Below are 24,250 nucleotides of genomic sequence, written 5' to 3'. Positions count from 1 at the left end.
TCTGGCTGCCCCTCTGCCCGGTGCCTGCGCCTGGTGCCTCCCCCTCTCTGCTTCCTCGGTCGTCCTCGCCTGTGCTCGCCCTCTCGCGCCCCCGGTGGTGGTCCGCCTTCTCGCTGGTGTTTGGGGTCGGCTCTGGTGGTTATCTCGCCTGCCGGGTCCTGGTCTCCCGCGGGTTCCTGCCGCGGCTTGGGCCCCTGTGTCTGGATCTGCTGTGCTAGGTATGTGCCCTCTGACCTCCTTTCAACCCCCCCCCCCTCTATATATCTTCACCCGTCACCGGAGTCTGTATACCTGTGTATTGTATACATTTGTCCCAAACCCACACCTTTTTATTTCTCTCCCCAGGGATCCACCTCCAGAGCTGTTGCTGATCCAGGGATCCACCTCCAGAGCTGTTGCTGATCCAGGGATCCACCTCCAGAGCTGCTGCTGATCCAGGGATCCACCTCCAGAGCTGCTGCTGATCCAGGGATCCACCTCCAGAGCTGTTGCTGATCCAGGGATCCACCTCCAGAGCTGATGCTGATCCAGGGATCCACCTCCAGAGCTGTTGCTGATCCAGGGATCCACCTCCAGAGCTGATGCTGATCCAGGGATCCACCTCCAGAGCTGATGCTGATCCAGGGATCCACCTCCAGAGCTGCTGCTGATCCAGGGATCCACCTCCAGAGCTGTTGCTGATCCAAGATCTTCACCACGTCATCAGATCCCGAGTTCTCTCCAGCACCCCCATGGACCCTCCTACACTCTCCTCTTTTCTCTCACTCTATCCTCCCTCACTCCTCTCCTTATCCATCTGTCTACCCCCCCATCCTTCCTCCCAGCCGGTCAAAGCGGCAGGCCGTCAACAATGAGTCTGGTTCCGCTCCAGGTTTCTGCTTCTAAAAGGAAGTTTTTCCTCTCCATTGCTCACTGTACAGTGTTTTGTTTCTTGCTCTTTGTTGAATTGCTGGATCTATTTTTCCTTAATCAACTGTAGTCTTATTTCAACTGTATAGTGTCTTGAGATAACTTTGTTATGATAACTTTGTTATGATAAGACACTTGAAATAAAATTGAATTGAAATTGAAATTGATATTGAATTGAATTGAATTTATTTATGTTTATTTGGTGAAAAGAAAATTAATTTATTGTCATGAGTCAATTCCTGGATGTATTAAAGTGTGTGTGTTAGTGTGTGTTTGTGTATCGTCTTATGAAATACTTTATAGTGTTATTATTATGGTGTGTGTAAATATGCATGTGATTGTGTTCTTGAACACACTGAATATGTGTGTTGTCATAACAACACACAGTCATTGTGTTAAAATATGATGTTATTATTAAATCCACATCTACAATAATCTATGTAGTTTTACTAAATGGCCGCTAGATGGTAGTAATGTGTGTATAAAGAATGAACTCCAGTGAAAATGAAGTACGAGCGTTGATAAAACTTCATTACATTATTTTCTGTCCAAACATTTATCTCGGATCCGTTTCATAATGTTAATGTGAAGTAAAAGTAATGTTTACTGAAGTAAAAGTAATGTTTACTGAAGTAAAGTAATGTTTACTGAAGTAAAGTAATGTTTACTGAAGTAAAAGTAATGTTTACTGAAGTCAAAGTAATGTTTACTGAAGTCAAAGTAATGTTTATTGAAGTCAAAGTAATGTTTACTGAAGTCAAAGTAATGTTTACTGAAGTCAAAGTAATGTTTATTGAAGTAAAAGTAATGTTTATTGAAGTAAAAGTAATGTTTACTGAAGTCAAAGTAATGTTTATTGAAGTAAAAGTAATGTTTATTGAAGTCAAAGTAATGTTTACTGAAGTCAAAGTAATGTTTACTGAAGTAAAGTAATGTTTACTGAAGTAAAAGTAATGTTTACTGAAGTCAAAGTAATGTTTACTGAAGTCAAAGTAATGTTTACTGAAGTAAAAGTAATGTTTACTGAAGTCAAAGTAATGTTTACTGAAGTAAAAGTAATGTTTACTGAAGTCAAAGTAATGTTTACTGAAGTAAAAGTAATGTTTACTGAAGTCAAAGTAATGTTTACTGAAGTCAAAGTAATGTTTACTGAAGTAAAGTAATGTTTACTGAAGTAAAGTAATGTTTACTAATATAAAGAACTACAGTTATTGAAAGGGGAATATTCTAACATTTGTTATTTGAAAAGCGAATTATTTCTGAACTCGAATGTTTGTATTTCATTGTACAGTTGTGTGTTATTATATTATGTTATTATTAGTAAAACAGCTTCAGCCAATCAGCGGCTTCGTCACATGTAGCACTTCCGGTTGATGTCAAAGTCACATGATCGTCAGACCAGGAAATGAAAGAAAGTGATTATGTTGACGAAGATCGTCTTCTTGTCAAAATAAATGTTTTATGAGGTAAAAAGTATCATGAAAACCTTCTGTTGATGTTTCTTTAAACCATAAAAATATTTTAAAGAGACGTTCGCATATGTCGCTTGTGACGTCATCACGTAGGAAGTGGGGGACAGATATTGTAGCGACACCAGAATTACTTCAATATCTTGTTAGAAAATAAACGTTTCTTACCCTCATGTTTGTTTACGTTAACTGTCGTAAATGTCATTTTTCCCTCCACTTTAATCCTTGAGTCACGTGACGTCACTGACTGCAGGTAAACAGCGACCTCTAGCGTCAACGTAACGTTTAGCGAGCGTCTGCATAAATCATGAATAACCCACAGAAACATTTATATTATACATCTTAATATGTTTGGAAATAGTTAAAACAGCAAACGTTTGTTAAAACTATTAATTTCTTAGTTATTCAAGAGAGTTAAACACAATTTTGTCGTGATTTAGTGCTTTAATATTTATGTCTTTGTCTTGAAAAAACAAACAAAGAGAAAACAGAAGCTAAAGCAAACAGACTAACAGACGTCGAGCTGTGGAACAGGAAGCAGAAGAGCGGAAACAGGAAGTAGAAGATTTTGACTCGATGACTTGGAGCCAAAGGTTCCACAGAAATGTGAGCTAATGCAAGAAGATGTGTAAACATGGAAGTGATGCTGACCAGTCTCTTCACGGATCCTACGCTATTAAGGCTTGCATTAGTCCGAGTGGATCCCCCACAGCACGCCTGAAGGTGGACATGAAGGTGAGGAGGTCAAAGGTCATGAAGTGACGACTAACAACATCTTCATGGCGAGAACATCAGAATCTTTGAGCTGCAGCTTCTAAAACACAAACACATGCGAGTCTGTTCAACAACGCCTCCCACTGGACACTCTTGGATTTGCACCGCGACGCAAGATCACGTCCATGAAGGAGTCGACAGGTGAGACGGAGTCGACAGGTGAGACGGAGTCGACAGGTGAGACGGAGTCGACAGGTGAGACGGAGTCGACAGGTGAGACGGACTCGTCACGGCGGGAGAACATTGTTGAACGACGACATCTCAGAGACACAAAGAATCAAGTCTGATCAAGACGCTCGTCTTCAGAGCATCTGTGTATTAACTGTCATGAAGGTGTCATTACACTGTCATGAAGGTGTCATTACACTGTCATGAAGGTGTCATTACACTGTCATGAAGGTGTCATTACACTGTCATGACAGTGTAATGATGGTGTCATTACACTGTCATGACGGTGTCATGATGGTGTCATTACACTGTCATGATGGTGTCATTACACTGTCATGATGGTGTCATGAGGGAATGAGCGCCGGACACGTGAGGGCTGCTCGGGTGTTTGGACGTCTTCAGACGTGGACTCAGGATGGAGATGATACGAGGATGTTCTCGGTCAAACAGACCTTCATGTTCCTTCTTCACCAGGAGCCTTCAGGGTTTCTAACTCCGTCTCTAGTTTGCTTGACGACTCCTCCACTAGCTGCCACTGCCGACAGTCGGAGGATCATGGACTTGGGAAGGGGAGACGCGGCGGACCACCGCACACCTGCAGCCCTGGAGGCTCACTTCTGTTTCTTGGCCTCCGGGTCGCCGTAACTGGAGCCGGTCTTCTTGACCTCGGTGACCCCGATGAGACGCCGGATGGCGACCGAGGCTGGACACAAGACGGACGAGTCAGACATGTGGCGTGTCGGTGGAGCGTCACTCACCGATGACGAGGAAGAGGCTGAAGCCCAGGATGAGCAGAGGAGACCCGCTGACCACCACGCCGCACGCGAACTTGATCAGCGGCGACAGCAGCAGTGTGGCCCAGAACAGGAAGTTGAGCAGCGTCCATAATCTGCGACGTGGGATTATCGTGGGTCCAGGAAACCTGCCTTCCTTAGCGTACGATTCCTGCAACGCATCCTAAACACACAAGAAGTTTCAACGACACAACGACACAACGACACAACGACATGGACCAGACATGAGTCAATACAAGCTCACATGAAGTATGATGTCATGGATTAACCATAAATACTAGTTGAAGATATATCCTCAAAGTGATCCACGTGTATTCATTGATGGGTTGAATAGATGTCCTTGTTCTGTGTACTCGATTGTTAACGTTGATAATGTTATCTTTTATTCAGAGTTCAAACATATTTTTGTATTTTGTCCTTCGACTTTCCCAGGGAGCAGAGTTCAAAGGTTAGGCTCTGGGCATCTGTGCCTGAACTTTGTATTGACCTTGACGCCACTCTGTGTCGATAGTTCTGACTGTGAAAGACGTGTGTGTTGGGAAGAGAATGATGTAGCCAGAGATGCTGTTCTTGTTGAGATAAGAAACGTATACGATTCTAAAGATGTCAAGACCTGGTTTGAGATAACAAGTGTGAAGGAAGACTGAAGATTCTTTGTTCAGGTCAAACAACATCCTGTACCCCGAGTTTGTAATTGTATCCTCAACTTACTTCACGTGTTCGAGGGTCTGGAGGTCTTTAAAGGAAAGGACTAGAAGATTGTGAGCCACTCTCTGGAAGGATCTGCTGGTGAACCAGGATTTGAAGGAGACTGAACCGAGCGCTTGAACTTCTGGTATTTATGAATCATTGTCATTCTCTGTTAACTGTCGTATTTAAGGTCTTGTAAGGCCTTTGTAATCATTCTTTTATTATTAATAAATTGACTGTTTTAATTCTAAATGTTTCTCGTCCTCGGATCAAACGGATCACAGAACTCTTGGACAGGAAGGAGAGTTCGCTTCATAGTATTGAGTCAACATTGTGTTCAACTTGACGAGAGTTGAAAATCCTACGTTTAAAAGCTTGACCGTGAAGAACAAGAAGTAAATATGTCAACAACAAGACTCACCTTCTCCTGGTAGAGCCTGTGCAGCCAGCCGGCGCACTCCTTCTCGTCGTCTGGGATCTCCTCCACAGGATAGCGCCTGCACACACCACTCTTACTGACCCTTACGAACATGTTCTTCGAGCTCCAGCCACAGATGAACGTCAACACAGAAGGTCAGGGTCGTCCAGGTGTGGACGTGTGAACCGAGAACATGTTCCTCTTCTCCATGAACGTCCATACGGCACCGCAACACTCACAGCCACTCACCTGATGTGCATGTCGGCCTTGTACTTCTTCCCGTTGACTATGCCCAGGAGGGTCGGGGTCTGGTTGTCTTTGAAGTTGAGGGTCACGTCATAAACGGCCTTCACTGTGAGGAGGATCAGGGTCAGAACGCTGCGAGAAGATGGAGAGCGTGAGCTCCTTCATACCCGTGCCCTTCAGACAGTGCAGTGTGGTGGTGAAGCCTTTGGTCCGGGGCAGGAGGTGGTACTTGAGTCTGGGCAGACCTTTGCTCTCGGCGACCTGCATGCTGATCTGATGCTTCTTCTCCGTGAAGCGAGTGCCTTCACAGTAGAGCAGGAACTGACAACAAACATCTCGTTACGTTCCTCACGCTTCATCTACTGTCACACCTTCATGATGAAGCCTGGCTTCACGTGTGTGTACGTGTCACGCACACACACACACACACGCACACGCACACGCACACGCACGCACGCACGCACGCACGCACGCACGCACGCACGCACGCACGCACGCACACACACACACACACGCACACACACACGCACACACAAGCAACAACACTTCTGGATATTTGGGTCAAAGTTAATCACGGCTTGTTGGCTCAGATATGAAAACGAAACCCTGTGACCCGTCGGCGGAACATGTGATCCAGAGCAGATGAAGAGGCTTTTGTGGAGAATGTTCTGAGCACAGTGTGGGTTTGAGTTCAAAGGTTCTGGTGAAATCAAACAAACATCCTGACGGGACGTTACAGCTGCGACCTGAACCCACAACAACTGAGTCTGGATCACAAACTCACCGAGTTCTTACATTCATGTGTTCTAGTCATTGATGTTCAAAGTATAAACACAGTATTAACACACTCATAGAACCAGAGTTACCTCAAGGTAACCAACAGTTCATCACATTCTCACGTGGACATTCAATGTCTATAGTTTGTATAAATACTAACATGTTCCTGACGGTGTGAGTCATGAAGATACATGAAGAGACACATCAGTCTCAACATGACCAGATCAACCAGATGTAACTGAGGATTTATTGAAGGGATCCGAGATGGTGTCAGAACCATCAGATCTCCGCGACTCACCCACATGTGCTCGGGATAGTCCTTCAGCCTGTCCAGACCAGCAAACACCGTCTCTCGGTCTTCTTCCCACTTTCTCTTGCAGAAGACGATCTCCAAGAAGTACCAGGTCCAGCCGATCAGAGGAACCTTCAGCAGCTCGTGTTTGGCCAGAACCTTGGAGCCCTGAGAGTGACACACGGAACCATCAGGCATCCATCAACGCCAGGCGGGTCTGAGAAGAACCGCGGACTCACCCCCAGGACTCCGTATCTCTCGCACATGGTCCAGCCGCACAGGAAGTCGATCTCGTAGTTGTGGTTGAGGATGATGATGGCGTGCTCTTTGCCAAACTGGTCCACCGTAGCCTGGTCGGTGTACAGAGTGCACTCGGTGCCGGACCACCACTCCAGCAGCATCACCAGTTCTGTTGGGACACCAGAGGCTTTGAAGGCAGGTCCACACGCGTGTGTGAGACGTGACCACATGTATGACGTCCTGGATCACGCCAACGATGTCTGTGGTGCTCACTTTGTTTACACTTTCATAAACAGAAAAACATCTCAAGAAAAGTCAAATCTCAGCGCGTGATTGGTGGAGAGAAGCTAGCATTACTGCAGGTCACAGGTCACACAACTAACTAGAGCAGCAAAAAGAAACACGTTCAACAAACGATGGATTCAAGAACATGAACTCACGGCTCCACAGCGAGTAGGCCAGGCGACAGTTGATCCTGCGGTACAGCTGCCGGTGGACGGGCCACAGCACACAGCTGCACAGCTGGAGGAAGTTGATGATCAGGCCGCTCACCACGAACACGAAGCCCATCAGCAGCTGCAGGATGAACAGGCTCTTCAGGTAACCCATCCACGCCATCTTGGAGGAGCCCCTCGACACGACCAACCTGTGCGAGACCCAGGTCAACATGTGGTTCTGACCACACCTTCAGAGACTCACCAGGTGGGATCTTCTACAAGCCGCGCTTACACGGTCCGTCGGCCAGTACTACTGTCCTGGAAGACAAAGTACAAGTGGATTTACAGGAAGCAGTGAAGTGTTGAACTGACGACACACTTTACAACGGTTACAAAAAACGATCTTTTGAGGCGGATAGAAATACTACCTTGAAAGGTAGAGAACGAAGTATTGAAGTTGAATCAAACATGGCTGAGCTACGAGTCAGTGTCGCTGCATCCGTGACTGACACCAGCATCAACCTTCCTATGAGCTTAAATGTATTTCAATGGTTTGATAACAAGAGAACAAATGCTTTTAGAATGAAATATTGAATACTAGGGGTGAAAGAAAATATTAAATATACTTAAATATCTTGACATTTTTACCACTACACTGTATTTATATTCAAAAGCAATTAACATGAAAATATCAACGACTTGTGTTCATGTTTGTGTTGCAATTAAACGTTCAACCTCTAGATGGCAGCAGTTGTCATTTACTCCACTGCTAGAGGAAGAAGGATGACTGAGGACGAGAAGATACAGTGAGTCCAGCAGCTTTTTTATGTTTTGACATTTTTTGGTTTGAAAATAAAATGAAAGTAGTTACGACTTCGTCAGGAGTCATGTGGTCTGTAAATACTACAACACCAGAGTCAAGTACTGGACAATACTACACATATATACTTGTTACTACAGTATCACAACACCAGAGTCAAGTACTGGACAATACTACACATATATAGTTGTTACTACACTATCACAACACCAGAGTCAAGTACTGGACAATACTACACATGTATACTCGTTACTAGACTATCACAACACAAGAGTCAAGTACTGGACAATACTACACATATATACTTGTTACTACACTATCACAACACCAGAGTCAAGTACTGGACAATACTACACTATCACAACACCAGAGTCAAGTACTGGACAATACTACACATGTATACTCGTTACTATACTATCACAACACAAGAGTCAAGTACTGGACAATACTACACATATATACTCGTTACTACACTATCACAACACCAGAGTCAAGTACTGGACAATACTACACTATCACAACACCAGAGTCAAGTACTGGACAATACTACACATGTATACTCGTTACTATACTATCACAACACAAGAGTCAAGTACTGGACAATACTACACATATATACTCGTTACTACACTATCACAACACCAGAGTCAAGTACTGTACAATACTACACATATATACTACACTATCACTATATATTGTATTGTCCACCCCTTTATTTAGACACAAAATTAAAGCCAATACAAACAAACCCTTACTAGCGACAGTCACTTTTCTCTCAGGCTCCCAGGACTCTACACTAGTCTAGTGCTGGTCCTGGAACCACCTGGAAACCTTCACACAGGATTTGTGAGCAGTATAGGGAGGAGCCCTCGGAAAGCAAACTTGAACTTCAAGTCAAGGTCGATGACATACAAGTGGGTTTACATCCGAACAGCCCTTCAAACCTGCTGCTCACTGTGAACACATCAGCACCAAAGCCCATTACAGTGTAGGTCAAGCCAGTTGAGCTGTTCTGAGAGGCAGTAATCCAAGAGAGCCGCTCGCCTGGAGCTGGTTTCATGGTGTGGACGAGATGATGTGGACGTGAAGATGTGGACGAGATGATGTGGACGAGAAGATGTGGACGTGAAGATGTGGACGTGAAGATGTGGACGAGAAGATGTGGACGAGATGATGTGGACGTGAAGATGTGGACGTGATGATGTGGACGTGAAGATGTGGACGTGAAGATGTGGACGTGAAGATGTGGACGTGAAGATGTGGACGTGAAGATGTGGACGTGAAGATGTGGACGTGAAGATGTGGACGTGATGATGTGGACGTGATGATGTGGACGTGATGATGTGGACGTGAAGATGTGGACGTGAAGATGTGGACGTGAAGATGTGGACGTGATGATGTGGACGTGATGATGTGGAAGTGAAGATGTGGACGTGAAGATGTGGACGTGAAGATGTGGACGTGAAGATGTGGACGAGAAGATGTGGACGTGAAGATGTGGACGTGAAGATGTGGACGTGAAGATGTGGACGTGAAGATGTGGACGTGAAGATGTGGACGTGAAGATGTGGACGAGATGATGTGGACGAGAAGATGTGGACGTGAAGATGTGGACGTGAAGATGTGGACGTGAAGATGTGGACGTGAAGATGTGGACGAGATGATGTGGACGTGAAGATGTGGACGTGAAGATGTGGACGTGAAGATGTGGACGTGAAGATGTGGACGTGAAGATGTGGACGAGAAGATGTGGACGTGATGATGTGGACGTGAAGATGTGGACGTGAAGATGTGGACGAGAAGATGTGGACGAGAAGATGTGGACGTGAAGATGTGGACGTGAAGATGTGGACGAGAAGATGTGGACGAGATGATGTGGACGTGAAGATGTGGACGTGAAGATGTGGACGAGAAGATGTGGACGTGAAGATGTGGACGAGAAGATGTGGACGAGAAGATGTGGACGCGAAGATGTGGACGAGAAGATGTGGACGAGAAGATGTGGACGAGAAGATGTGGACGTGAAGATGTGGACGAGATGATGTGGACGAGATGATGTGGACGAGAAGATGTGGACGTGAAGATGTGGACGAGAAGATGTGGACGCGAAGATGTGGACGAGAAGATGTGGACGAGAAGATGTGGACGTGATGATGTGGACGTGAAGATGTGGACGTGAAGATGTGGACGAGAAGATGTGGACGAGAAGATGTGGACGTGAAGATGTGGACTCGAAGATGTGGACGTGAAGATGTGGACGAGATGATGTGGACGAGATGATGTGGACGTGAAGATGTGATGATGTGAAGATGTGGACGAGAAGATGTGGACGTGAAGATGTGGACGTGATGATGTGGACGTGAAGATGTGGACGAGAAGATGTGGACGTGAAGATGTGGACGTGAAGATGTGGACGAGAAGATGTGGACGAGAAGATGTGGACGTGAAGATGTGGACGTGAAGATGTGGACGTGAAGATGTGGACGAGAAGATGTGGACGAGAAGATGTGGACGTGAAGATGTGGACGAGAAGATGTGGACGAGATGATGTGGACGTGATGATGTGGACGTGAAGATGTGGACGTGAAGATGTGGACGAGAAGATGTGGACGAGAAGATGTGGACGTGAAGATGTGGACGTGAAGATGTGGACGAGAAGATGTGGACGAGAAGATGTGGACGAGAAGATGTGGACGTGAAGATGTGGACGAGAAGATGTGGACGAGATGATGTGGACGTGAAGATGTGGACGAGAAGATGTGGACGAGATGATGTGGACGTGAAGATGTGGACGAGAAGATGTGGACGTGAAGATGTGGACGTGAAGATGTGGACGAGAAGATGTGTACGAGAAGATGTGGACGAGAAGATGTGGACGAGATGATGTGGACGTGAAGATGTGGACGAGAAGATGTGGACGAGAAGATGTGGACGAGATGATGTGGACGTGAAGATGTGGACGAGAAGATGTGGACGAGAAGATGTGGACGAGATGATGTGGACGTGAAGATGTGGACGAGAAGATGTGGACGAGAAGATGTGGACGAGAAGATGTGGACGTGAAGATGTGTGATGATATATTTCCTTCAAGGAAACATCTGTCTCTGAATCAACATTTCAAAAAGCTCTGTCTGTCAAACATTGACTTGTGTGAAGGTCGAGTCAAACTGACGTCACAGAGGAAAGACGAAGGTTTGTTAGTTGATCTGAAATAACAAGAAACTTAAACCATTATTGTTCGTCGACAGGTGAGTAAGAGCAGGTGAAACAAACACCCTTTGAATTTAACTTTATTGACAGTCAGTGAACAACAAACGACTCTGTACGACTTTAATGTACATTAAAAGTTCACAAGTATTTGTGATTCTTATCGTCGTCTTTCTACACAACATCAAATCAAATGATTGACAGCTCAAACTTCTGAACGACGGCGTCAACATCGAGAGAGTAAACATTTTTAAATGACTACACAACGTTTGATACACAAACAAGTCCATTTCCCACAAACCTTCACAGCAGGACGACGACACAAAGAAACAATGAAAGTCTTACTGAAGCTCCGTCTGTGTTCACGCGTGTTTCACCAACAACATGATCTTTACACGTGTCTGTGTGTAACATGACCTTTGTTCATACGTGTGGAGATAACATGTCATTGGTGGAGCACTGGGGTCAAGGTGCACATGTCAGTGGTGTGTGTGTGTGTTCCCAGTGTGTGTGTGTGTGTGTGTGCGTGCGTGCGTTCCAAGAGTGTGTGTGTGTGTTCCAAGAGTGTGTGTGTGTGTGTGTGTGTTCCAAGAGTGTGTGTGTGTGTGTGTGTTCCAAGAGTGTGTGTGTGTTCCAAGAGTGTGTGTGTGTGTTCCAAGAGTGTGTGTGTGTGTGTGTGTGTGTGTTCCAAGAGTGTGTGTGTGTGTTCCAAGAGTGTGTGTGTGTGTGTTCCAAGAGTGTGTGTGTGTGTGTGTGTTCCAAGAGTGAGTGTGTGTGTGTGTGTGTTCCAAGAGTGAGTGTGTGTGTGTGTGTGTTCCAAGAGTGAGTGTGTGTGTGTGTGTGTTCCAAGAGTGAGTGTGTGTGTGTGTGTGTTCCAAGAGTGTGTGTGTGTGTGTGTGTTCCAAGAGTGTGTGTGTGTGTGTTCCAAGCGTGGGTGCGTTCCAAGCGTGTGTGCGTTACAAGAGTGTGTGCGTTACAAGCGTGGGTGCGTTACAAGAGTGGGTGCGTTACAAGCGTGGGTGCGTTACAAGCGTGTGTGCGTTACAAGAGTGTGTGCGTTACAAGCGTGGGTGCGTTACAAGCGTGGGTGCGTTACAAGAGTGTGTGCGTTACAAGAGTGTGTGCGTTACAAGCGTGGGTGCGTTACAAGAGTGTGTGCGTTACAAGAGTGTGTGCGTTACAAGAGTGTGTGCGTTACAAGAGTGTGTGCGTTACAAGAGTGTGTGCGTTACAAGAGTGTGTGCGTTACAAGAGTGGGTGCGTTACAAGAGTGGGTGCGTTACAAGCGTGTGTGCGTTACAAGCGTGTGTGCGTTACAAGAGTGTGTGCGTTACAAGAGTGTGTGCGTTACAAGAGTGTGTGCGTTACAAGAGTGTGTGCGTTACAAGAGTGTGTGCGTTACAAGCGTGGGTGCGTTACAAGCGTGGGTGCGTTACAAGCGTGTGTGCGTTACAAGCGTGGGTGCGTTACAAGCGTGTGTGCGTTACAAGCGTGGGTGCGTTACAAGCGTGTGTGCGTTACAAGCGTGGGTGCGTTACAAGAGTGTGTGCGTTACAAGCGTGGGTGCGTTAGAAGAGTGTGTGCGTTACAAGCGTGGGTGCGTTACAAGCGTGTGAGCGTTACAAGTGTGTGCGTTACAAGCGTGGGTGCGTTACAAGAGTGTGTGCGTTACAAGCGTGTGTGCGTTACAAGCGTGGGTGCGTTAGAAGAGTGTGTGCGTTACAAGCGTGGGTGCGTTACAAGCGTGGGTGTGTTACAAGAGTGGGTGCGTTACAAGCGTGTGTGTGTTACAAGCGTGGGTGCGTTACAAGCGTGGGTGCGTTACAAGCGTGGGTGCGTTACAAGCGTGTGTGTGTTACAAGCGTGGGTGCGTTAGAAGAGTGTGTGCGTTACAAGCGTGTGTGCGTTACAAGCGTGTGTGCGTTACAAGCGTGGGTGCGTTACAAGCGTGGGTGTGTTACAAGCGTGTGTGCGTTACAAGCGTGTGTGTGTTACAAGCGTGTGTGTGTTACAAGCGTGTGTGTGTTACAAGAGTGTTTGTGTTACAAGAATGTGTGTGTTACAAGAGTGTGTGTTACAAGAGTGTGAGTGTGTGTGTTACAAGAGTGTGTGTGTGTTACAAGAGTGTGTGTGTGTTACAAGAGTATGTGTGTTACAAGAGTATGTGTGTTACAAGAGTGTGAGTGGGTGTGTTACGAGTGTGAGTATGTGTGTTACAAGAGTATGTGTTTTACAAGAGTGGGTGCGTTACAAGAGTGTGTTTGTGTTACAAGAGTGGGTGCGTTACAAGAGTGTGTTTGTGTTACAAGAGTGTGTTTGTGTTACAAGAGTATGTGTGTTACAAGAGTGTGAGTGGGTGTGTTACAAGAGTGTGAGTGTTACAAGAGTATGTGTGTTACAAGAGTGTGTTTGTGTTACAAGAGTGGGTGCGTTACAAGAGTGTGTTTGTGTTACAAGAGTGGGTGCGTTACAAGAGTGTGTTTGTGTTACAAGAGTGGGTGCGTTACAAGAGTGTGTTTGTGTTACAAGAGTGTGTTTGTGTTACAAGAGTGTGTTTGTGTTACAAGAGTGGGTGTGTGTTACAAGAGTGGGTGTGTGTTACAAGAGTGTGTGTGCGTTACAAGAGTGTGTTTGTGTTACAAGAGTGTGTTTGTGTTACAAGAGTGTGTTTGTGTTACAAGAGTGTGTTTGTGTTACAAGAGTGTGTTTGTGTTACAAGAGTGGGTGTGTTACAAGAGTGTGTTTGTGTTACAAGAGTGTGTTTGTGTTACAAGAGTGTGTTTGTGTTACAAGAGTGTGTTTGTGTTACAAGAGTGTGTTTGTGTTACAAGAGTATGTGTGTTACAAGAGTGTGTTTGTGTTACAAGAGTGTGTTTGTGTTACAATAGTGTGTTTGTGTTACAAGAGTGGGTGTGTATTACAAGAGTCAGTTTGTGTTACAAGAGTGGGTGTGTTACAAGAGTGTGTTTGTGTTACAAGAGTGTGTTTGTGTTACAAGAGTGTGTTTGTGTTACAAGAGTGTGTTTGTGTTACAAGAGTATGTGTGTTACAAGAGTGTGTTTGTGTTACAAGAGTGTGTTTGTGTTACAAGAGTGTGTTTGTGTTACAAGAGTGTGTGTGTGTTACAAGAGTGTGTTTGTGTTACAAGAGTGTGTTTGTGTTACAAGAGTATGTGTGTTACAAGAGTGTGTTTGTGTTACAAGAGTGTGTTTGTGTTACAAGAGTGTGTTTGTGTTACAAGAGTGTGTGTGTGTTACAAGAGTGTGTTTGTGTTACAAGAGTGTGTGTGTGTTACAAGAGTGGGTGTGTTACAAGAGTGTGTGTGTGTTACAAGAGTGTGTGTGTGTTACAAGAGTGTGTTTGTGTTACAAGAGTGTGTGTGTGTTACAAGAGTGGGTGTGTGTTACAAGAGTGTGTTTGTGTTACAAGAGTGTGTGTGTGTTACAAGAGTGTTTGTGTTACAAGAGTAAATGTATATGTTGCTTAAATCCAAAAGTATAAAAACACAAGATGACATATTTGTCATTAATAAATCATGTCTTAATAAAAGTTCTATCTTTTATTACTTGGTATTAGAAAGATTTCATTGTTAATCTGAACATGTTCGGAAAAACAAACAAACAGAAGTAAAATGAAATCCATCCTCTGATCAAACAAACTCTACTTTAACTTCATGTAAATAGTTTCTGCTCAATTCTTTTAAGATTATTTGTACAAGAAAATAATGTTTATTCTAAACGGGACCATTTTGAAGATAAAGGAAGAAGTTAAATACAAATATGACATAAAGTGCTGCTTCACTAACGATCCATCCAACAATTATGAAAATAGAGGAAATAAAGTTCTTTATGAAACACGCGTGTCGACAACAAGTGGAAACAGATTTAAAAGCTTCTGTGATCAAGAACTCAAACCTCTGTGACCTTTGACCCAGAGACATAAGGATCAATAAAGCCTCTGAAAAGAGACAAACCCTGGACAGAATTATGAAAAACGTGATCAATAGATAGTGTGTAGATCACATGACAATAGACTTGATTGACATGCAGCCCAGTCACATGACACCAACTCACTTTGACTTTCCTAATATTCTCAGCGTTGACTCGTGTAAACAAAGGGTTTCTTGTACTCGTACTTGTTCCTACACTGATGAGTACATTGTGGCTCCATAGTATTACTATTGAGCCTCGCAAACTATCACGGGGTAATACTACAGTTACTCACTGTACAACTGCGTGGTTTACTCACGTGTATCACATCAAATAGAACATCCTCATAGTTCACTACTTTGAAAAGATAACAAGAATGAACTTGTTCACGATTATTCTTCCATGTTGCTATGAACTGCTATATGGCTGCTATAGTACAAGTATCTCCACAAGTATGAAACCACATCGTTACTGGACCAGTTTGTGTAACTAGTTACACAACTAGTTACACAACTAGTTACACAACCATAACAACCCTCGACCACAAACCATGTAAACGCTGACACCACTAATAGAAGCAGGTCACGGATCAGCAGCACTGGCGTTAACAAGTTTACAGGAACTTCTTTCCAAACAGATGGTGTAGTTAGTCCAGGTTAGTCTTCCTTGGACGGATGCCACAGAAGACCTGGTTTGTAGGAACATCATGTTTGTATTCACTGCATGTAGAGCCAGTGAAGTCCTTCTAAGATGCATCTTCAGGTTCTGCTGCACTGTATAAAAAGCAGGAAGTCTCTGATGGATCAAACTCACCAGTAGACGTAGTAGGCCATCGCCATGACAACCAACGCTCCACAGATGCCCGTAAAGATCATCACAGCACTTTGGTTCAACATCTTGGCTTCTCCTCGGTGAGTGACCCACAGACGCAGTGACACAGTGACGGTCAGAAGGGTTCCTTCAGTCACGGTCTGAGCAGCTCCTCATGATAATCCAGGGACGAAGACCGAACACCTCAGAGTCCTCTTTGGAGACGTGAAGGACGTCGATGTTGTAAACCGTGTCTGTAGATGTTGTGTCTAAAGATCTCTCCTGGAATGATGAGCGCGACACAGACGGCTTGAAGAAGACGGACAGTCAGCAGACCTACTTGCATTCCTGTCGTCTAATCCACTGGATGAGATTATCAGTGATTAGTGAGATACAAGCACTGGATCTGTCACTGCTCATCATCATTAGCAGAAGCTTCAGCAGGAACAAACCACTTCGAAAGGTCTTCTTTAAACCACCATCATGGTGAGATGGTCCTTCACCGGCCAGAGAAGCCAAGAGAGATGAGAAGAAACAAAGGATTTGAAAAAAGTCTATTTTTGTTGCCGATGTGATTCAAACAAGTGTTTCCAGAGTGGAGCCTGGAGCAGCATCTTCTGGGCTTCATCTAAATATAGGCAGTGATGGAAACTCATGGAGACACGAGGACGATGAAGGTCTGTGTTGTTCGTGTGCGCGAGTGAACAAAGAGACGCATCTTCAGTGAACCTTGAAGAAATGATCCTCGTCCGTCTTTCATCGTTGGATTATAATCACAATAATTCAGGATCAATGAACAACTGCTCGTGTCAAACCAAAGGTCCATACGAGTGAAGACACATCTTTATCAAGTCAAGACATCTTGATAAGAGTCACCAACCGTCAACCAGAGGAGCTGATACCAGCTGCACATACAGATGGACTTTGTACACGTTTAAAGTCTTTTACAGCATGTTCTGAAGTTTGTCCTCCTGGAGACATGAACCCGTTTTATACGACTTTTAATACAATTAAATAAATAAAGTTCTACCTAAACTAATTAAATGTTACTGAATCATGTACACGGATTCAGGATCCATCAATCAAACTTTAAAAAACAGAAAAACAAAGTTAAAGGCAACTACACTTCATCATTATATATATATATATATATATATATATATATATATATATATAGTTACGGCCCATGCAGGGTTATGTTTTGTGTGTCAGGATTGGCTGTTGGGAGACGAGGCTGATTGACAGCAGCTGCCATCAATCACTCCTTCTGACTAAAGCTGTGCTGTGTCTCAAATCGCATACTTCTCTTAGTATGCTAGAAGTTAGTATGCATCAGGATAGTGTACGTACTAACTAGTAACTAATCCTCCACAGATAGTATGTCTCAAACATACTTCTCTTAGTACACTAGAAGTTAGTATGCATCAGGATAGTGTACGTACTAACTAGTAACTAATCCTCCACAGATAGTATGTCTCAAACATACTTCTCTTAGTATACTAGAAGTTAGTATGCATCAGGATAGTGTACGTACTAACTAGTAACTAATCCTCCACAGATAGTATGTCTCAAACATACTTCTCTTAGTATACTAGAAGTTAGTATGCATCAGGATAGTGTACGTACTAACTAGTAACTAATCCTCCACAGATAGTATGTCTCAAACATACTTCTCTTAGTATACTAGAAGTTAGTATCATCAGGATAGTGTACGTACTAACTAGTAACTAATCCTCCACAGATAGTATGTCTCAAACATACTTCTCTTAGTATACTAGAAGTTAGTATCATCAGGATAGTGTACGTACTAACTAGTAACTAATCCTCCACAGATAGTATGTCTCAAACATACTTCTCTTAGTATACTAGAAGTTAGTATCATCAGGATAGTGTACGTACTAACTAGTAACTAATCCTCCACAGATAGTATGTTTCAAACATACTTCTCTTAGTATACTAGAAGTTAGTATCATCAGGATAGTGTACGTACTAACTAGTAACTAATCCTCCACAGATAGTATGTTTCAAACATACTTCTCTTAGTATACTAGAAGTTAGTATCATCAGGATAGTGTACGTACTAACTAGTAACTAATCCTCCACAGATAGTATGTCTCAAACATACTTCTCTTAGTATACTAGAAGTTAGTATCATCAGGATAGTGTACGTACTAACTAGTAACTAATCCTCCACAGATAGTATGTTTCAAACATACTTCTCTTAGTATACTAGAAGTTAGTATCATCAGGATAGTGTACGTACTAACTAGTAACTAATCCTCCACAGATAGTATGTCTCAAACATACTACTCTTAGTATGCTAGAAGTTAGTATCATCAGGATAGTGTACGTACTAACTGGTAACTAATCCTCCACAGATAGTATGTCTCAAACATACTTCTCTTAGTATACTAGAAGTTAGTATCATCAGGATAGTGTACGTACTAACTAGTAACTAATCCTCCACAGATAGTATGTCTCAAACATACTTCTCTTAGTATACTAGAAGTTAGTATCATCAGGATAGTGTACGTACTAACTAGTAACTAATCCTCCACAGATAGTATGTCTCAAACATACTTCTCTTAGTATACTAGAAGTTAGTATCATCAGGATAGTGTACGTACTAACTAGTAACTAATCCTCCACAGATAGTATGTCTCAAACATACTTCTCTTAGTATACTAGAAGTTAGTATGCATCAGGATAGTGTACGTACTAACTAGTAACTAATCCTCCACAGATAGTATGTCTCAAACATACTTCTCTTAGTATACTAGAAGTTAGTATGCATCAGGATAGTGTACGTACTAACTAGTAACTAATCCTCCACAGATAGTATGTCTCAAACATACTTCTCTTAGTATACTAGAAGTTAGTATGCATCAGGATAGTGTACGTACTAACTAGTAACTAATCCTCCACAGATAGTATGTCTCAAACATACTTCTCTTAGTATACTAGAAGTTAGTATCATCAGGATAGTGTGCGTACTAACTAGTAACTAATCCTCCACAGATAGTATGTCTCAAACATACTTCTCTTAGTATACTAGAAGTTAGTATGCATCAGGATAGTGTACGTACTAACTAGTAACTAATCCTCCACAGATAGTATGTCTCAAACATACTTCTCTTAGTATACTAGAAGTTAGTATGCATCAGGATAGTGTACGTACTAACTAGTAACTAATCCTCCACAGATAGTATGTCTCAAACATACTTCTCTTAGTATACTAGAAGTTAGTATCATCAGGATAGTGTACGTACTAACTAGTAACTAATCCTCCACAGATAGTATGTCTCAAACATACTTCTCTTAGTATACTAGAAGTTAGTATCATCAGTTTAGTGTACGTACTAACTAGTAACTAATCCTCCACAGATAGTATGTCTCAAACATACTTCTCTTAGTATACTAGAAGTTAGTATCATCAGGATAGTGTACGTACTAACTAGTAACTAATCCTCCACAGATAGTATGTCTCAAATCAAACTCTGCTGCTACACACTAACAGGAAATCACATGACAGCTTCTTCTTCTACTTCTATTTAACGATGTTTCAACCAGCTGTTGGAACGCTATCGCCCCCTGCTGGCAGCACGTTTTGCAACTTTGGAAAAAGAAATAAAGAAAAAATATGAGAATCTAAATAATCGTGAGATATTTAATCTGGTATCAGCAGCGAAGACGTGTTTATCCTCCTGCTGCTGCTGAAAATACACCTGTAAGTATATGAATATATATGCATTTATATATGACGTCACTTCCGTTTAAAACGTCACTAAGATGGAGCTGTTTAGTGTGGTTAGTGTCCATCGAACCATACTCAGTTTTGTGGGCGTGTTTTGAGACGCACTAAAAATACTAACTTTTAGTAGCTAGTATGCGATTTGAGACACAGCACTGGTCACTGTGGCCTCGATCACATGTAGTGTCACACATGTTGATCCTTCCTGTGTGTAGTTTTACTTTTTGTTAAACAAATGTACTTTAATTCACTGTGTGAAGCTGCATTTGTTGTCGAGAGCCGAGCGTAACAAACTAGGAGTAAAGAGTGGTCGACAGCAACGGATCCACGAGGTAATATATATGGTTTCATGTCAACAGTCGTGACCCAGAGAGTGTCATGTGACCTCAGGCTCAGACCTTCACTGATGTATGGTGTGATCTGAACCAACAAGCATCTGCTTCAAGTCGACCTTCACCTGTCGAGAAACACCTGAAACCTTCATGAACCTCAGTCTCTCACCATCTGTCCATCATCAGCGTCTCTCTGCTCGTCACGTCCAAACAATCTTATAATAATAATACATTATTATTAATAATAACCTATGAAAGAACATCAGTGACATCAGATCATTGATCGACTTCATTCAACACTCATTTTTCAAAGAACCAATTCAAGAATATCTATATTTTAAACCTTTTCATTTAGGCTTTTTAATTTCAAAATAAAACATGTTATACATGTTAATAAAATAACCCAGACTAAACCAACAGAGCTCAGAGCTACTGATCCAACTTTCATCCAATCATCAGACCATGTTCTGGTGACACGTGGAGGCCATGATGACCCCCAGGTGTGTCTGCTGCAGGTGAAGGTCACACGGAAGACCTCAGTTTAACTTCAACAATGACAAGACTTTATAGCTTCACTTTATAGCTTCACTTCATTTCAAACTTGTTTACACGAAACACGTTCAATGAGCTCGTTGAGAAGTTTATTTACTTTTAAATCATTCAGTTTGACTTCAAAGGACATCAATGTTTATCTTTGCGTCACAGATTCACGAAGAAATAGAAACAAACTCAACAAATACTTGTTTGTTCCACACATGAAGATATAAGAAGATCATCACAAACGAGACTAAAAGGTTGTTTCTCTTCTAAAAACATGTGACAGTAAACTGACCAACACTATTCAAAGTTAGAAACACTTTGATGCGACAGTTGACGCAGAAGTTTCTCCGGAACAAGTGAAGCTAAAGCGGCTCGTTGAGGCTCAAACCCTCGCTAGCATGAGATGCTAACGGTAGCATGTTAGCTCGACTGCTCCAGGCAGAAGCAACACAACATTAAACACACAACTGAGCAACAATAATAACAACAACAACGACGCACAAGGTTGTTGTGAGGAGGCTAAGCTAACACAGCTAACGCGGTGAGTCGGTGCTGAAGGTAGAATCTCACCTGAGACGCGCGGACTCTTGGGAGACTTTTGCCGCCGTTTTCCCTCCTCATCGGTCAGATGTGTGTGTCGCGTGAAGAGTGTGTGTCGAGTGAAGAGTGTGAAGAGTGTAGTGTGTGAAGAGTGAGAAGAGTGAACACTCTTGTCACTCCATTGTTCGCAGGTTCGATCCCGCACTTGCTCAAGGAGGCTCCACATCCGGTCCCTGCACCGGTGCCATTATTGTGAAATAAAATAAAAAACATTCAAACGCTTCGAACTCACGAGAGTTTCTAAGGAAACAAGTTTGACAAACAAAACAAACGTTTTTATATTTTTAATTATTTCATCAACATGAACTAAAGTGTCGAGGATCTCGTTTCGTCAACACGTGACTGCGCTTTAATAATGACGTAAACAGGATCATTATTAACAATAATACATGGATTTATTGTAACTAATGCTAAATAATAACAAACTCACGGATTGTGGTAAATGAGGTCAGAGGTCATCACAACAATACACACTCGTGAGTCTTGACATATTTGTTTGTTAATCTTTATTTAAACATCACCTTTAAATCCTACTGTTAGTATTAGTACTTATATGAACAAATATATTTATTATTGTTATTTACGCATCTTAAGACACGTTTGTTTGTCTTTAACCTTTTAGAGTTTTTACATCTGAAGTGTTTTTAAATGTCTTTTGTTTGTTTAGAAACATCTACTAACTTGGTTTATTGATGATCAATAACCGTCTAATGATCATTTATGAGGTCATGAGGTCACGTGATCATGTTGTGTGTTCATGAGGTCACATGATCATGTTGCGTGTTCATGAAGTCACATGATCATGTTGTGTGTTCATGAAGTCACGTGATCATGTTGCGTGTTCATGAAGTCACGTGATCATGTTGCGTGTTCATGAAGTCACGTGATCATGTTGCGTGTTCATGAAGTCACATGATCATGTTGCGTGTTCATGAAGTCACGTGATCATGTTGCATGTTCATGAAGTCACGTGATCATGTTGCGTGTTCATGAAGTCACGTGATCATGTTGCGTGTTCATGAAGTCACGTGATCATGTTGCGTGTTCATGAAGTCACGTGATCATGTTGTGTGTTCATGAAGTCACGTGATCATGTTGCGTGTTCATGAAGTCACGTGATCATGTTGCGTGTTCATGAAGTCACGTGATCATGTTGCGTGTTCATGAAGTCACGTGATCATGTTGTGTGTTCATGAAGTCACGTGATCATGTTGCGTGTTCATGAAGTCACGTGATCATGTTGCGTGTTCATGAAGTCACGTGATCATGTTGTGTGTTCATGAAGTCACATGATCATGTTGTGTGTTCATGAAGTCACATGATCATGTTGTGTGTTCATGAAGTCACGTGATCATGTTGTGTGTTCATGAAGTCACGTGATCATGTTGCGTGTTCATGAAGTCACGTGATCATGTTGCGTGTTCATGAAGTCACGTGATCATGTTGCGTGTTCATGAAGTCACGTGATCATGTTGCGTGTTCATGAAGTCACGTGATCATGTTGTGTGTTCATGAGGTCACATGATCATGTTGCGTGTTCATGAAGTCACGTGATCATGTTGTGTGTTCATGAAGTCACGTGATCATGTTGCGTGTTCATGAAGTCACGTGATCATGTTGCGTGTTCATGAAGTCACATGATCATGTTGCGTGTTCATGAAGTCACATGATCATGTTGCGTGTTCATGAAGTCACGTGATCATGTTGCGTGTTCATGAAGTCACGTGATCATGTTGCGTGTTCATGAAGTCACGTGATCATGTTGCGTGTTCATGAAGTCACGTGATCATGTTGCGTGTTCATGAAGTCACGTGATCATGTTGCGTGTTCATGAAGTCACGTGATCATGTTGCGTGTTCATGAAGTCACGTGATCATGTTGCGTGTTCATGAAGTCACGTGATCATGTTGCGTGTTCATGAAGTCACATGATCATGTTGCGTGTTCATGAAGTCACGTGATCATGTTGCGTGTTCATGAAGTCACGTGATCATGTTGCGTGTTCATGAAGTCACGTGATCATGTTGCGTGTTCATGAAGTCACGTGATCATGTTGCGTGTTCATGAAGTCACGTGATCATGTTGCGTGTTCATGAAGTCACGTGATCATGTTGCGTGTTCATGAAGTCACGTGATCATGTTGCGTGTTCATGAAGTCACGTGATCATGTTGCGTGTTCATGAAGTCACGTGATCATGTTGCGTGTTCATGAAGTCACGTGATCATGTTGCGTGTTCATGAAGTCACGTGCTCATGTTGCGTGTTCATGAAGTCACGTGATCATGTTGCGTGTTCATGAAGTCACGTGATCATGTTGCGTGTTCATGAAGTCACATGATCATGTTGCGTGTTCATGAAGTCACGTGATCATGTTGCGTGTTCATGAAGTCACGTGATCATGTTGCGTGTTCATGAAGTCACGTGATCATGTTGTGTGTTCATGAAGTCACGTGATCATGTTGCGTTTTCATGAGGTCACGTGATCATGTTGTGTGTTCATGAAGTCACGTGATCATGTTGTGTGTTCATGAAGTCACGTGATCATGTTGCGTTTTCATGAGGTCACGTGATCATGTTGCGTGTTCATGAAGTCACGTGATCATGTTGCGTGTTCATGAAGTCACGTGATCATGTTGCGTGTTCATGAAGTCACGTGATCATGTTGCGTGTTCATGAGGTCACGTGATCATGTTGCGTGTTCATGAAGTCACGTGATCATGTTGCGTGTTCATGAAGTCACGTGATCATGTTGCGTGTTCATGAAGTCACGTGATCATGTTGCGTGTTCATGAAGTCACGTGATCATGTTGCGTGTTCATGAAGTCACGTGATCATGTTGCGTGTTCATGAAGTCACGTGATCATGTTGCGTGTTCATGAAGTCACGTGATCATGTTGCGTGTTCATGAAGTCACGTGATCATGTTGCGTGTTCATGAAGTCACGTGATCATGTTGCGTGTTCATGATAACATGTTGTGCTTTAGTGTCGTACGTGTGTAACATCATGGAATGTTGTTGATCTTCTGCTCACACAAGCAACACAACACG

The 24,250-nt window shown here is 43.0% G+C and overlaps 1 protein-coding gene across 2 annotated transcripts; it reads right to left on the bottom strand.

Annotated features, from left to right (window-relative positions):
- Positions 1 to 2,802: 2,802 nt before the first annotated feature.
- On the bottom strand, positions 2,803 to 21,350 carry agpat3 (1-acylglycerol-3-phosphate O-acyltransferase 3). Of its 2 annotated transcripts, none has more exons than XM_087803761.1 (10): positions 21,174 to 21,350; positions 7,477 to 7,532; positions 7,218 to 7,423; positions 6,777 to 6,946; positions 6,544 to 6,705; positions 5,636 to 5,789; positions 5,472 to 5,574; positions 5,226 to 5,301; positions 4,079 to 4,277; positions 2,803 to 4,023 (listed from the first exon to the last, which is right to left on the bottom strand). In XM_087803761.1, exons 3-10 carry the CDS (start codon positions 7,393 to 7,395, stop codon positions 3,932 to 3,934), a joined length of 1,134 nt encoding a protein of 377 aa, XP_087659887.1. In that variant the 5' UTR covers positions 7,396 to 7,423; positions 7,477 to 7,532; positions 21,174 to 21,350; the 3' UTR covers positions 2,803 to 3,931. The 2 variants fall into 2 exon arrangements, with proteins under 2 accessions (XP_087659887.1, XP_087659888.1); XM_087803762.1 differs by lacking the exon at positions 21,174 to 21,350 and adding an exon at positions 15,984 to 16,073.
- Between the last annotated feature and the right edge of the window lie 2,900 nt (positions 21,351 to 24,250).

This window comes from Callionymus lyra, chromosome 12 (assembly GCF_982586985.1).
Source record: "Callionymus lyra chromosome 12, fCalLyr1.hap1.1, whole genome shotgun sequence".
NCBI lineage: Eukaryota > Metazoa > Chordata > Actinopteri > Syngnathiformes > Callionymidae > Callionymus > Callionymus lyra.
Note: the sequence above shows the minus strand (reverse complement) of the source record. Positions and strands in the feature narration are given on the sequence as shown.